Here is a 16,574-nt window from a genome sequence, read left to right as displayed (position 1 = left end):
TTGAAAACGTGCAAATATGATGAGAACTATATTGATTTGGGGTTCACTTATATTGGGAGTAGTGCCTTTCCTCAGCCACAGTGTGTTATATGTGAAAAAGTACTCTCTCACAACTCGATGAAACCTCCACTCTTGCGCAGACATTTAGAAACAAAACATGCCAATTTGAAAAATGAGCCAGTTTTTTTTTTGAGAGAATTAAGACGACTTTCGAGTATTAAAACCAGTATAAAAGCAACAGATACCAAGAAAGGGCTAGAAGCGTCTTATATGGTGAGCTACCGAATGGCTAGGACAGACAAGCCCCATACTATTGTGGAGGACTTAATTATTCCTGCTGCCACGGATATGGCTGGGACAATGCTGTGGTAAAGGCCAAAAAAACTATACAGACAATTAATTCTTCAAACACTGTTTCACGATGTTTCAGTGACATGACAGGAGATATTTTGAAACAATTACTGCTTTCGTGCAAGCCAGTGAATTATATGCATTACAGATGGATGAGTCAACAGACATGGCGAGCATGGCACAGCTCCTGGTAAATGTCCATCACGTTTTTCCGGGGTTCAATTAAGGAAGACATTCTCTTCTGCAAACCACTGAAAACCAGGACAACAGGAGAGGATATTTTTAAAGTACTGGACAGCTTTGTGACATCAAATTGACTTTGGTGGTCAAGATATGTTGGTATCTGTACTGGTGGCGCAAAAGCCATGACAGGGAGACATAGTGGAGTGGTAACACACGTGCAAGCAGTTGCTCCCGAGGCCACTTGGGTAAACTGCAGCATCCACCAAGAGGCTCTTGCTGCCAAGGGAATGCCTGACAGCTTGAAAGACGTTTTGGACACTACAGTGAAAATGGTTAACTTTGTTAAAGCAAGGCCCCTGAACTCTTGTGTATTTTCTGCATTATGTAATGATATGGGTAGCGACCATGTAACGCTTTTACAACATACAGAAGTGCGCTGGTTATCAAGGGGCAAAGTATTGACACTTTTTTGGAATTGAAAGACAAGCTTAGAGTTTTCTCTACTGACCATAATTTATGGTGAGTTTCTCACACGACTGGCTTATCTGGGTGATGTTTTTCCTCGCCTGAATTATCTGAATCTAGCATTACGGGGACTCTCCGCAACTATATTCACTGTTCGGGACAAAATTGAGTCTATGATTAAGAAGTTGGAGCTCTTCTCTATCTGTATTAACAAGGACAACACAGGTTTTTCCATCATTGTATGATTTTGTGTGTGCAAATTAACTCAAGCTTATGGACAATGTCAAATGTGATATAGCTTAGCACCTGAGTGAGTTGGGTGCGCAATTACACAGGTACTTTCCAGAGATGGATGACACAAACAACTGGAATCGTTATCCCTTTCATGCCCTGCCTCCAGTCCACTTACCGATAACTAAACAAGAGAGCCTCGTCAAAATTGCAACAAGAGGTTCTGTGAAAATGTAATTTAATCAGTAGCTACTGCCATATTTCTGGATTGGGCTGCGCTCAGAGTATCCTGTTAAGACACTGATGCCCTTTGCAACCACATACCTATGTGAAAGTGGATTCTCAGGCCCACACTAGCATGAAAACTAAATATAGGCACAGACTGTATGTGGAAAATGATTTAAGACTGAGACTCTCTCCAATACAACCCAACATTGCAGAGTTATGTGCATCCTTTCAAGCACACCCTTCTCACTAACATGTGGTGAGTTATTCTCAATTTTCAATTAACAAATAAAGTTTTATATGTAAGATGGCTAATTAAAGAGCAAAATGATGTACCCTGGTCCTATAGGATCTCTTTGTCACTTCCAACAAGCCAGGTTGTGACAAAAACTCACACTCATTCTTATGTTTAATACATTTATTGTATAGTGTGTGTGTGGCAGGCTTACAATGATGGCAAAAAACAATATTTGAGAGCGCACTGACCCTGGTGCTAGAGGGGATACGCAGCGGGAGGTTGAATGTTTGAAGGGGTACGGGACTATAAAATGTTTGGGAGCCACTGGCCCACAGCAAATTGAATATATTATGCCATTGTTAGCATTAGCATCAACATACATTGTTTCATTTAATTTCACCTATATATTTAGACATTTTCATTAAATGTTTTTGTTACATGTAATCTTTGGTTCAACCATAATGCATAATAAGCATCATCAACAGGGGGAACAATACTGGGTGTATGCAGATAAACTAGAAAGAATACATTCATTTACAAGACCTGTTCACAGAAAACAGAATTGGTCATAAGAAGGGCCTGAGAGCAAAGTGAATACTCAGACCACTAGGGGTCAATGTTGTACTAGGGTCAACCTGTTATATGACAAAATAACAAAGGTCAGGGTCTCTTTATCCCTTTAATGCCCAGCCAGTCTACAAAATCCCCCAAAACCATTTTCCTTTTTACCATCCTACCTGCAGGTGTTTGTCAGTCATTCTGCAACATGAACTTGTTCAATGATGAAAGAGGAGCAGCACCTTGTCACAATGCCAAGGATATCTGATCTATCCAAGGCCATCCCTGGCTTTTGTTTATGGGGTTCAATCAATATGTTAGTCTGAGAGTATTCCATATTTGTGTAAGATAGATTTACGTTCGGTCATCATTCATTTTGAAAGGTCATGGACAGGGGTCAGCTACCCTCAATGCACCCACCCTTTTTGTGGATAAAACTTGTTGACCTGTTTTTCTTCATTTAAAAGAATCAATCAATCAAAGTAGTTTGTTTTGTAGGCATTTACATTTAGTGTCCAGCTAAGTCATTTTAAACCTACAGTTGAAGTCGGAAGTTTACATACACTTAGGTTGGAGTCATTAAAACTTGTTTTTCAACCACCCCACAAATTTCTTGTTAACAAACTATAGTTTTGGCAAGTCAGTTAGGACATCTACTTTGTGCATGACACAAGTCATTTTTCCAACAATTGTTTACAGACAGATTATTTCACTTATAATTCACTGCATCACAATTCCAGTGGGTCAGAAGTTTACATACACTAAGCTGACTGTGCCTTTAAACAGCTTGGAAAATTCCAGAAAATGTCATGGCTTTAGAAACTTCTGAATGGCTAATTTACATCCTTTGAGCCAATTGGAGGTGTACCTGTGGATGTATTTCAATGCCTACCTTCAAACTCAGTGCCTCTTTGCTTGACACCATGGGAAAATCAAAATAAATCAGCCAAGACCTCAGAAAAACAATTGTAGACCTCCACAAGGCTGGTTCATCCTTGGGAGCAATTTCCAAACACCTGAGGTACCATGTTCGTCTGTACAAACAATAGTACGCAAGTATAAACACCATGGGACCACGAAGCCGTCATACCGCTCAGGAATGAGACAGGCTCTGTCTCCTAGAGATGAACGTACTTTGGTGCAAAAAGTGCAAATAAATCCCAGAACAACAGCCAAGGACCTTGTGAAGATGCTGGAGGAAACAGGGCCAAAAGTATCTATATCCACAGTAAAATGAGTCCTATATTGGCATAACCTGAAAGGCCGCTCAGCAAGAAAGAAGCCACTGCTCCAAAACCGCCATAAAAAAGCCAGATTACGGTTTGCACCTGCACATTGGGACAAAGATCGTACTTTTTGGAGAAATGTCCTCTGGTCTGATGAAACAAAAATAGGACTGTTTGGCCATAATGACCATCGTAATGTTTGCTGCAGGAGGGACTGGTGCATTTCACAAAATAGATGGCATCGTGAGGAAGGAAAATTACGTGGATATGTTGAAGCAACATCTCAAGAAATCAGTCAGGAAGTTAAAGCTTTGTCATAAATGGGTCTTCCAAATGGACAATGACCCCAAGCATACTTTCAAAGTTGTGGCAAAATGGCTTAAGGACAACGAAGTCAAGGTATTGGAGTGACTATCACAAAGACCTGACCTCAATCCTATAGAAAATGTGTGGGCAGAACTGAAAAGCGTCTGCGAGCAAGGAGGCCTACAAACCTGACTCAGTTACACCAGCTCTGTCAGGAGGAATGGGCCAAAGTTCACCCAACTTATTGTGGGAAGCTTGTGGACGGCTACCCAAAACGTTTGACCCAAGTTCAACAATTTAAAGGCAATGCTACCAAACACTAATTGAGTATATGTATACTTCTGACCCACTGGGAATGTGATTAAATAAATAAAAGCTGAAATAAATCATTTTCTCTACTATTATTATGACATTTCACATTCTTAAAATAAAGTGGTGATCTTAATTTACCTAAAACGGAATTTTTACTTTGCTTAAACGTCAGGAATTGTGAAAAACTGAGTTTAAATGTATTTGGCTAAGGTGCATGTAAACTTCCGACTTCAACTGTAATCCTTATCACACTTATTAACCTTATGTCGATAACCGTAACCTTAAATTAAGACCAAATCCCCCCTTTTCATCCATTTTATAGCTAATTTTGACTTTGCGGCTATGGTAACTAGTGACAACCCAAGCCAATGGAAAGCAGCAGTTCCTCAAAAATCAGTCTGAGGCAGACGGAAAAGGGTAAACCCGTGTCTACAGCAGCAAGTGCAGTCGAACTGAGAGGATTTGTGCCGCCGACGCGCTGATAACCACCGCACAGATGCCTGGCCCTAGGCCATAACGGATATCACCCGAAATTTATTTTTTCATATCATCGTATGGTTTAGCTGTAGGACGTCGAATAGCAACCGTTTGGTTTCGCCGAGTCGCGCCATCGCTGTTGGTCTTTCATTTGGAGGGCTCGCCCTTTCTCCGGGAGTCTGAATGGAAGCAGCAGCCGAGGGAGCAGTTGGGCTGTCAGAGGCGAGACCGTTATCCGGGGCTACAGCATCAGAGGATGCGGACACTGTCATTGGAATTAGCTACGGAAGGGACAGTGACATGGGTAAGCATTTATTTGTATTGATAATATCTATAACCGGCATTGTATTAGTTATATTGATGCAGTTACAGCCGTGGCGGCGTTTCATCTACTTTTAGCCAGGTAACGTTAACATAGCTAGCCAATAAACCATGCATGGAACGAAAGCTAACTGTTAGCCACACTGACTCAGCTAGCTATCAGATTAGGCCGGCTGTCATTGAGATTACAGTTAGCAACAAACTAACCCATTAAATAGCACGTTAGTTTAACTGCATACAGGGGGGAAATAAGTAATTTTTCAATGGTTTTAGCTTGGACATTTCACCGCTTGTATTGCTGCCAAACCGGGGGGCTCCGGGTCGTGGTTAGCGTGGACGGTTAGAGGAAGCAAGCCTCCATAGGCTTGATGAAGAAGCATGCCAGTGCTGCTCCCCTGTAGTGTGTAAAATAGGAGCGTCATTATTTAGCTAGCTACTATCTTGGAAATTAATCTTCAAAATTCTATTTTATTTGCCCTTTCCCTCCTATTTGTCTTATCTAGTACAGGATGAAATAATTGTCTGCCTGATCCTGCTTTTCTAACTGCTCCACCTGAATCATTCGCACAAGATGTAGAGAGCTACTGAATCATGAGACATTTGATTTGTATGTTTTGTCATATAACTAATCAGGTCTGATAGTCCGGGGCAGCTCAAAAAGTGAAATACAGATGCTCTTTGCAATGTATTACTTGATATTAGAAGGGGTGCCCAAAAATGAGGGCATGGCAGCCCTAATATTTATTTACATAATCCAATTTGGCTGCCAATACGGACTTTGGCAAGGTGATATTGAATTATTGTTGCCATATATAATAAAACATCTATTTGAGTAGTGGACCAGTCTTCAACAATATGCCAGGCATTATATTTCATAAGCAACCAGCCTACAGTGGCAGAAATGGCATGGAAACACCATAAATCAACCTGTAAGCCACTAGAATTTTGTTGAACTATTACATGAAACACCTCAACAAATGTCTTTAAAAGGTTAAAAACACCATGTTATTAAGCTTGCAGGGTTTTTCTGTCATTGAAGTTCAGTGTTAAAAAAAATCAGAATGGAAAACACTTTCAGTATAAACTTAAACAACTAAAACCAAATATAATGTATGTAGGAAAGATAATAGAGCTATGTAATTTTAAATAATATAATCTTTGAGAACTAACAATCACCAAAATAAAAGCTAGATAGTCAGGGAGAATTTACCTCAGAACAAGCTAACTATTGAAATACAAGAACGCATTTTAAAGTCCCCCAGGGATACTTGCAACTGTGATTCTTGAAATGCAGAGTATTTTTTTAAAATCTGAAATTATACTTTTGTTATATTGTTTGCTAGTTCAGTTGGTTAGCTAGCTCTGTCTCATTGACCAAAATGTTGCTAACGCTAGTTAGCTAGCCACTTAATATAACTTGTTTTCCCGACATGGCTAAGTTAGCCATGTATAACTCCCATCTGCTGTCGACATCAGTATATCATTTGTGAGCACTAGTTAGCTCCAAAAGTGGTTGGTTATAGCTTTGACAGCATGTTGATAGTGATATGTTGATAGTGAATTCTGCGCCATTCATTGGCTAGCTACACTACATTTTTTTTAACAGGTTCCGGTGAAGCAATTGTAATGACAGTCCCCTGGGCTTGGGCGATATAACATATATACTGGGTATTTGGAAATAGCCACGGGATGGTTTTTCAATACCGTTAACTATTTTTTTGAAGTTGTAGATACTTTTTGAGTAAATACCTGCAGTCAACCTGTGCAATACGTTAGGAGATAATGCAGAATGCGTTCTTCATTTCAACTGTCACATTATTTTACATTATGAACCTTACTATTGTTCCCCAGAACAGTTGAGACAGTCATGTGTTTGTTTGTAAATAGCACAGCAGGAGAAAGCTGGAGCAGGTGAGTCTGTGTATTGACAGTGGTTGTGTTTTATATTGAAAGTCGTGTTTTTTTTTTGCTTCAATAGAGTGATCAGGGATGTGCAACTATAGTTTTCCTTCACAGAAAATACATTAGTGCAACAAATTCTGCAGAAAATAGCTTCATTTTCATCAGATGACAACAGAAGTGAAACGCAATTTGGTTGGCAGCCACACAATTAAATTAGCTTACAATGAAAAAGCATGGAATTTTTGCAAAAATGCATGGCCATCATATTTCTAATCTTTATCACATAAAGAATGCCAGCTACATTTCCTAATGTTTTGCTTAAAGTTAATCTTACATTTTTACAAGAGAACAGTAGGCTGGCTACACAGAGAAAAGTAACTACACATCAGTCAGAGTACTGTCTCCTGAAAAAATGCCCTTTTGTGAATTCTCATCTGAGTGGAGAAGTGCAACTGAAGCACAAAATTCAGCTGTCTAATGCTGAGAAAAGCATTTTAGATCTACATTTACAAAATGCATCAAGATATTTTATGTTATCTATTTTCCTGCATGAAAAACGCAGAATTGTTAACACGACCCCTAAGTTTAACTTGCTATGTAAGTGGCTTAATTAGTAAGGTGACGGGGCATCATATTGTGTTAGCTTTGAGTCGTGTTTGAGAAGTCATAGCCCTTTTGGGTGAGTTGTTTGTACAGCTGCCACTATCTTGATTTTCTTGTGTTTTTTCTCCTCTCCGTTTTCGACCCATCTGCTCCTTCCCCAGCTTCCCTGAACATAGCAGGCAGGCCCATTGCCCTAGCGACTCCAGACTCCACACAGACACAGCATGTAGGCCTACACATGCTGCTCCAGAGCCAGTACTGTTCTTACTTCAGACAAGCATGCGTCCAAACTTTGCTCATTTGCATAATGCCTCTCGTTCACATTAATTAGTAAAATGTCCAAACTCAACAAAAATTACATTTGGTAGCTCCTACCTATAACTTTATGAGCTGGATTGCCTGCCTTTACAATATTTAGCTTGCTGATTTAATGGAAATTTGCTACTAATTGAGTTAATTTAGTTATCATTCTGGTAAAGGTGTTTGGCACCGACAGAGATGGACGCCTCGCTTCGCGTTCTTAGGAAACTATGCAGTATTTAGTTTTTTACATATTATTTCTTACACCGTTACCCCAGGAAATCTTAAGTCTTATTACATACAGCCTGGAGGAACAATTGGAAATAAGAGCAATGTCAACTTACCAACATTACGACCAGGAATACGACTTTCCCGAAGCGGATCCTCTGTTTGGACCACCACCCAGGACAATGGATCGGATCCCAGTAGGCGACCCAAAACAACGGTGCCGCAGAAGAGGCAGACGGAGCGGTGTTCTGGTCAGGCTCCATAGGCGGGCACACCGCCCACCGCTCCCGAGTATACTACGCGCCAATGTCCAGTCTCCTGACAACAAGGTAGACGAAAATCAAGCAAGAGTTGCCTTCCAGAGAGACATCAAAGATTGTAACATTCCTTGTTTCATGGAAAGCCGACAGAAACAAACATCTCTCTGGTATGAAGAAGGGCGGGGTGTATGCCTTATGATTAACGAGTCGTGGTACGATCATAACAACATACAGGAACTCCAGTCCTTTTGTTCACCTGACCTAGAATTCCTTACGATCAAATGCCGAACAAGAGAATTCTCTTAGATTATAATCACTGCCGTGTAAATCCCCCCCCCCCCCCCCAAGCAGACACCTCGACGGCCCTGAAATAACTTAATTGAACTCTATATAAACTGGAAACCACATTTCCTGAGGCTGCATTTATTGTAGCTGGGGATTTTAACAAGGTTAATCTGAAAACAAGGCTTCCTAAATTTTATCAGCATATCGAATGCGCGACCCGGGCTGGCAACACCCTGGATCATTGCTACTCTATTTTCCGCAACGCATACAAAGCCCTCCCTCGCCCTCCTTTCGGCAAATCTGACCATGACTCCATTTTGTTGCTCCCAGCATATAGACATAAACTAAAACAGGAAACGTCCGTGCTCAGGTCTGTTCAACGCTGGTCTGACCAATCTGATTCCACATGTCAAGATTGCTTCGATCACGTGGACTGGGATATGTTCTGGATAGCACAATAGCATTGATGTATACGCTGATTCGGTGAGCGAGTTTATTAGCAAGTGCATCGGTGATGTGGTACCCACGGTGACCATTAAATCCTTCCCCAACCAGAAACCGTGGATTGATGGCAGCCTTCGCGAAAAACTGAAAGCGCGAACCATTGCTTTTAATCATGGCAAGGCGACCGGAAACATGACTGAATACAAACAGTGTAGCTATTCCCTCCACAAGGCAATCAAACAAGCTAAGCGTCAGTATAGAGATAAAGTAGAGTCGCAACTCAACGGCTCAGACACAAGACATATGTGACAGGGTCTACAGTCAATCACAGACTACAAAAAGAAAACCAGCCCCGTCGCGGACACCGATGTCTTGCTCCCAGACAAACTAAACAACTTATTTGCTCACTTTGAGGACGATACAGTGCCACTGACAAGGCCCGCTACCAAAACCTGCAGGCTCTCCATCACCGCAGCCAACGTGAGTAAAACATTTACACGTTAACCCTCACAAGGCTGCCGGCCCAGACGGCATCCCTAGCCGCGTCCTCAGAGCATGCGCAGACCAGCTGGCTGGTGTGTTTACGGACATATTCAATCAATCCCTATCCCAGTCTGCTGTTCCCACATGCTTCAAGAGGGCCACCATTGTTCCTGTTCCCATGAAAGCTACCACACTGCACACTGCCCTAAACCATCTGGACAAGAGGAATACCTATGTAAGAATGCTGTTCATCAATTACAGCTTAGCATTTAACACCATAGTACCCTCCAAACTCGTCATTAACCTCTTGAAACTCTAGGGGCAGTATTTCATTTTTGGAAGAAAAAACGTTCCCGTTTTAAACAAGATATTTTGTCACGAAAAGATGCTCGACTATGCATATAATTGACAGCTTTGGAAAGAAAACAGTCTGACGTTTCCAAAACTGCAAAGATATTATCTGTGAGTGCCACAGAACTGATGCTACAGGCGAAACCAAGATGAAACTTCAAACAGGAAGTGAGCAAAATTTTTGAGGCGCTGTTTTCCATTGTCTCCTTATATGGCTGTGAATGCGCAAGGAATGAGCCTACACTTTCTGTTGTTTCCCCAAGGTGTTTGCAGCATTGTGACGTATTTGTAGGCATATAATTGGAAGATTGACCATAAGAGACCACATTTGCCTGGTGTCCTGCGTCGAAATTGGTGCGTAATCTCCAGCTGCAAGTATTCTTCCATGTGATTCAGAGGAGAAACCAGACTTCCACGAACGATATATCATCGAAGAGATATGTGAAAAACACCTTGAGGATTGATTCTAAACAACGTTTGCCATGTTTCAGTCGATATTATGGAGTTAATTTGGAAAAAAGTTCGGCGTTTTGATGACTGAATTTTCATTTTTTTTGGTAGCCAAACGCGATGAACAAAACGGAGCGATTTCTCCTACACAAAGAATATTTTTGGAAAAACTGAACATTTGCTATCTAACTGAGAGTCTCCTCATTGAAAACATCCAAAGTTATTCAAAGGTAAAGGATTTTATTTGAATGCTTTTCTTGTTTTTGTGAAAATGTTGCCTGCTGAATGCTACGCTAAATGCTACGCTAGCTATCAATACTCTTACACAAATGCTTGTTTTGCTATGGTTGAAAAGCATATTTTGAAAATCTGAGATGACAGTGTTGTTAACAAAAGGCTAAGCTTGAGAGCTAGCATATTTATTTCATTTCATTTGCAATTTTCATGAATAGTTAACGTTGCGTTATGGTAATGGGCTTGAGGCTGTATTTACGATCCCGGATCCGGGATGGCTAGTATCGAGACACTGGGTCTAGACTCCGCCCTGTGCAACTGGGTCCTGGACTTTCTGACGGGCTGCCCGCAGGTGGTGAGGGTAGGAAACAACATCTCCAGCCCGCTGATCCTCAACACTGGGGCCCCACAAGGGTGTTCTCAGCCCTCTCCTGTAGTCCCTGTTCACCCATGACTGCGTGGCCATGCACGCCTCCAACTCAATCAAGTTTGCAGACAACACTACATTGGTAGACTTGATTACCAACAACGATGAGATAGCCTACCGGGAGGAGGTGAGAGCCCTCGGAGTGTGGTGTCAGGAATATAACCTCACACTCAACGTCAACAAAACTAAAGAGATGATCGTGGACTTCAGGAAACAGCAGAGGGAGCACCCCCATATCCACATGCACGGGACAGTAGTGGAGAAGGTGGAAAGTTTTAAGTTCCTCGGTGTACACATCACGGACAAACTGAATTGGTCCACCCACACAGACAGCATGGTGAAGAAGGCACAAGAGTACCTCTTCAACATCAGGAGGCTGTAGAAATTTGGCTTGTCACCAAAAACACTCACAAACTTTTACAGATGCACAATCGAGAGCATCCTGTCGGGCTGTATCACCGCCTGGTACGGCAACTGCGCCGCCCACAACTGTAAGGCTCTCCAGAGGGTAGTGAGGTCTGCACAACGCATCACCGGGGGCAAACTACCTGCCCTCCAGGACACCTACACCACCCGTCACAGGAAGGCCAAAAAGATCATCAAGGACAACAACCACCCGAGCCACTGCCTGTTCACCCTGCTATCATCCAGAAGGCCAGTACAGGTGCATCAAAGCTGGGACAGAGAGACTGAAAAACAGCTTCTATCTCAAGGCCACCAGACTGTTAAACAGTCATCACTAACATTGAGTGGCTGCTGCCAACACACTGACTCAACTCCAGCCACTTTAATAATGGGAATTGATGGGAAATGATGTAAAATATATCACTAGCCACTTTAAACAATGCTACCTAATATAATGTTACATACCCTACATTATTCATCTCATATGTATATGTATATACTGTACTCTATCATCTACTGCATCTTTATGTAATACATGTATCACTAGCCACTTTAACTATGCCACTTTGTTTACATACTCATCTCATATGTATATACTGCACTCAATACCATCTACTGTATCTTGCCTATGCCGCCCTGTACCATCACTCATTCATATATCTTTATGTACATATTCTTTATCCCCTTACACTTGTGTCTATAAGGTAGTAGTTTTGGAATTGTTAGCTAGATTACTTGTTGGTTATTACTGCATTGTCGGAACTAGAAGCACAAGCATTTCGCTACACTCGCATTAACATCTGCTAACCATGTGTATGTGACAAATAAAATTTGATTTGATTTGAATGCCTTTCCAAATCATGTCCAATCAATTGAATTTACCACAGGTGAATCAAGTTGACGAAACATCAAGGATGATTAATTGAAACAGGATGCACCTCAGCTCAATTTTCAAGTCTCATAGCAAAGGGTGTGAATACTTAATTTATAAAATATAAAAACCTTATTAACTTATCAAAAATTCCTAAAAACCTGTTTTTGCTTTGTCATGAGGTATTGTGTGTAGATTGAGTGACATTTTTTTATTGAATCCATTTTAGAATAAGGCTGTAACGTAACAAAATGTGGAAAAAGTGAAGGTCTGAATACTGTCCGAAATGCACTGTATGTCATGATGTCCTTCCTATGAAGGGTTAAACTTCTTAATTTTAGTTAGGTCAAATGGTTAAAAAAAAAGTTTAATTGAATTATACCCTACCAGTGGCACAGGGTTTGCACTTTCATAGACATTTCTTGTCAGATTGTAAATCACCTCAGGCTTGACATTTGCAGTTCACTTTCACACACAGGGCAGACTACACAGATAAAGAGATTGTCACTGGGGCGGTACCCATACTTACTCAAGGAAGTAACAAACTCAGCATGATCAGTGAATGTTTCTTTATAGATTTTTAAGACCTTAATTCTGTTTATGAATGTAAGACCTTTATTATTCCATGTGATCATATGCAAAGGGGTGGCAGGTAGCCTAGTGGTTAGAGCGTTTGGCCAGTAACGGAAAGAGTTTATTGAAGTTCATGGCAGCTGAACCATTTCATCCCCTTGATTTGGATTTGTCCACTTTCACATTGCTTGAAAGATACACCTTCTCTATGACAAGACAACCATTGTGTCAATAATCTGAGGAAGGATCACTTCTCGAAGCTGTAAAATTCAAACCGAGCAGTGGACCAAACAAGCATTTGGTCAACAAGTCTGAAAGCCATCCAATCGTCACCTTCACCAGTAAGATTTGGATGGTCTAAAACAGTTGATTCCTAGACACTTTTGTGGACACTCTTAAGAGGCTGACAAAGCTTGCAGAGAATCCATGATGTGAGGCTGCAAAAGTGAGCTTTCTGTTCTCTGGAGTGTCAATGCCAGGATGCTCGATTGTCGTGCAATCTTATTTTCTTCACTAATCAGAATTTAAGGAATACATTTGGTGTATTATTACTTGATTTCATGTTTGTTTTTTGAAAATGTCACTTAATAAGCTGTTTTAAATAACTATGGCTTCATTACCATCTCCATTGGAGTCCATTTTGAATTCCACTTCTTGGTTAATTTTGAAATGCGTGGAGAAATAAATAATTATCATATCAATGTTTTATATAAAAATGTCATGGTTGTATTCACTTCATAACGTTTTTTTTTTCGCTAAGGCCCTGGACTGAACAACAAATACATTACTACCTATGGAAATTCTGAGCAAAACAGACAGTGACTGCAAAGATCCTCATAGTCTAGTTTCTCTATCAACCGAGGCCATGATCCCATACTTTGAGTTATAGAGTACCACAGTATGCGTCATAATACCCATAAAACCTAGAGGTCAAACAAGGAAACGGTTCCAATCGTTTTTCCACCATTCATTTTCCCATAGAGGATTTTTAGAAACACTTAAGATAATGGCTGTTTTTCATGTAGGCTTACCCTGGTGTGACGCTTTGGTAACTGTGTAAATCGCTAGGACAAGGTGACTTTTATCAGTATTTACCCCCCGAAAATAAAATGCAAAATATCTGCTGATGTGGCTATCATAAAGAACAAAAAATGCCACAATTATCTGGACGAAACTGACGAATTGAGTCAAAGGAAAGAATCTCTGGATTAACTATCTAATGTTAGCGAAATGTTGTAATTCATAAATAAGCAACATTTCTTTAAATTTACAATTCTATGAACTGTCTTGTGCACGTTTTAAATTGACACAATACCTGTTAGCAAAGGTGTCCGCTAGAAATGACGTGCAGGAGCCTGCAGGGATTTGTAGTTTTGCAATGCTAATTAGCATTTTCAAATCTGAGAGTTGATAGAGCCAAATATATTGATTAAAAGTCACCTTGTCCAAAAGATAGATTTACATGGTTATCAAAACGTCATGCCAGGGTAAGCCTACACGAAACACAGCCTGTCACGTTCGTCATAAGGAGTAGACCAAGATGCAGTGTGGTATGTTTCCATCCTTTATTTTGGAATAGAAAAGTTCAAAGAACAACCGAAACGTGACGCTATAATAATGCTCACAGGCAACTATACATAGACAAGATCCAACAAAGCACAATGGGGAAATGGCTACCTAAATATGATCCCCAATCAGAGACAACGATAAACAGCTGCCTCTGATTGGGAACCATACCAGGCTAACATAGATATACAATTCACCTAGATAACCCACCTGTAATCACACACTGACCTAACCAACATGGAGAATAAACAGCTCTCTATGGTCAGGGCGTGACACAGCCCTTATTTTACGTGTATCTAAAAAAAAAGAATGGTGTTAACACGAATGGAACCATTTTGCCGTGTGACCGCTTGATTTTATGGGTATTATGACACCTCCAATGTGGGGTTCATGGCACATGGTGAATGGGCAAGACAAAAGATTTGTGTGCCTTTGAAACAACGGGTATGGTAGGTGCACCGGCTTGTGTCAAGAACTGCATCACTGCTGGGTTTTTCACACTTAACAGTTTGTATCAAGAATGATCCACCACCCAAAGGACATCCAGCCAACTTGACACAACTGTTGGAAGCATTGGAGTCAGCATGGGCCAGCATCCCTGCGGAACGCTTTCGAAATCTTTCACACAAGCTGAATTTAAATACACAGTCTAGGTTTTTTCCTCTTTTTATTTTTCTCAGCTGTCAACACTGTGGACTGATTCCAAATCCCTTTACCCGACAGTGCTTGAAACCCCAATTTCTGCATGTGGCTTCTCTGTTAAGGGCTATGGAAATGAGGTTTGTGGAGGTTTGGCTCATCTCTTCAATGTTGGTGATAGTAGATTGGCTCTTTTTGAAATCACTTTCCTTATCACTGTATTTTTGGAAGCGGGACTGAAAATGACCTGCATGGTTCAGAAGAGGTATTTGCCTACCAGGCCATTGCAGTTTTATATTATAGATTCTTTATGATCACTTTCTCAAAATACAACTATGTAGCCTAATACCACTCTTCCGTCTCATTTTGTACATTTGTATTGAACTGTTGTTGATACATTTAATCTGTTTTAGCCTGCTCAGGGAATACGGATGAAAAATAGCTTCATAGATAACTAGCAGTTTATTAACACTGACATGAGAACATAATATGAATAATGTGTAGTGTCCATGTCAACTAAATGGGGTGAAGAAATTTATAATTTATTAATCCCAGCCCAATTTCACTCTTTGGGGATATTTATTGATACATTAGAGATGTTTGCAAGCACAAGCTCGTATTTCACATTAAAACGTAGGCCTAACTATTTACAGTGCAGTCAACATGTCATGTTACACAACATACTTTTAATGTCTGTTGCGTAATACATGTGCTAGGTCAGGAATCTGTACAATGGCTTGCCTCTTAAAGATGTGTGTGTGGAGGTGCTGAGACGGTGGTTGTCAGTCAAGTTATTTTAGCTGGTCCTCTAAACTGCACTGCAAGGCTAGGAGATTTGACCATGTCCTTTGTGGGGAAAAGTGCTGACTTTGACAAGAGGCAAGCCAATAATTCAGGACATAACTTCCATGAATCAGTCTGAGGGACTGCTGCTCAGCTATGGGTGAAAATGAAAGTTCAGTTTACTAGGGGGCCCCAGCCGGTGTCAGCTGCATCAGTGTGCACATTGCACTGAATATACATAAATGTACAGGAGTGCATGATCTTTATACATGTGTAGACTAAACAGAAGTCATGCTATTCTGTCATTGGGATTTGTACTTTTATATCCTATTACATAAATAGGCTTACTGATTAAGTGTTAGTAATTTGACTAGTGATGTTTAATTTAGTCTCAATCCAACTAGCAAATAGGCAAACATCGCTTTCCACAGACATGCAGTCAAAGCTTTCCGTGTAGGAATGTCAACGGACATATGATGTATAATTGTCTTCTCACGCAGTCACAGAGAACCATTAGCATCTCTGGAGACCCACATTCATTTTTGATATAGCTTGACAAAGTCTCTCAGGCAGATTGATATCGCTAGCTACATTCTGTCTGAATGAATCTGCAAGCCAGAATGTTCAGACTGTTGTCCATTTGGGCTCTTTGGAGAGCAAATCAGCATTATTTTTCAGGACCTAGACTGTATACTTCACATTGACTTTAATGGTTGATAATGTAGGCTACTGGTGACAGAACAGTTCCCCAACATCTCCCCAAGCAGACGATGTAGCTACTGTTGTGGAAAAATTATACTGGAGATAATTCGGCTTCCCTGCTGACATTTCCTTGTTTATTGAAGCTAGCTTGTGTCAGGAAGGATTCTTCTAACAT

The 16,574-nt window shown here is 40.7% G+C and overlaps 1 protein-coding gene across 3 annotated transcripts in view; it reads left to right on the top strand.

The window, feature by feature from the left end:
* The first annotated feature begins 4,481 nt into the window (after window positions 1-4,481).
* Window positions 4,482-16,574, top strand: part of pip5k1ca (phosphatidylinositol-4-phosphate 5-kinase, type I, gamma a) — an 80,259-nt gene continuing 68,166 nt past the window's right edge. For all 3 annotated transcript variants that reach the window (XM_036978010.1, XM_036978011.1, XM_036978009.1), the window contains exon 1: window positions 4,482-4,876. In XM_036978010.1, the coding sequence (XP_036833905.1) occupies window positions 4,756-4,876 (121 nt within the window). In that variant the 5' untranslated portion in view covers window positions 4,482-4,755. The remainder of the gene's footprint in view (window positions 4,877-16,574) is intronic.

The sequence above is a fragment of the Oncorhynchus mykiss genome, chromosome 5, assembly GCF_013265735.2.
Source record: "Oncorhynchus mykiss isolate Arlee chromosome 5, USDA_OmykA_1.1, whole genome shotgun sequence".
NCBI classification, from domain to species: domain Eukaryota; kingdom Metazoa; phylum Chordata; class Actinopteri; order Salmoniformes; family Salmonidae; genus Oncorhynchus; species Oncorhynchus mykiss.
The sequence above is the reverse complement of the archived record's forward strand: the minus strand, read 5'-3'. Positions and strand labels throughout refer to the sequence as shown.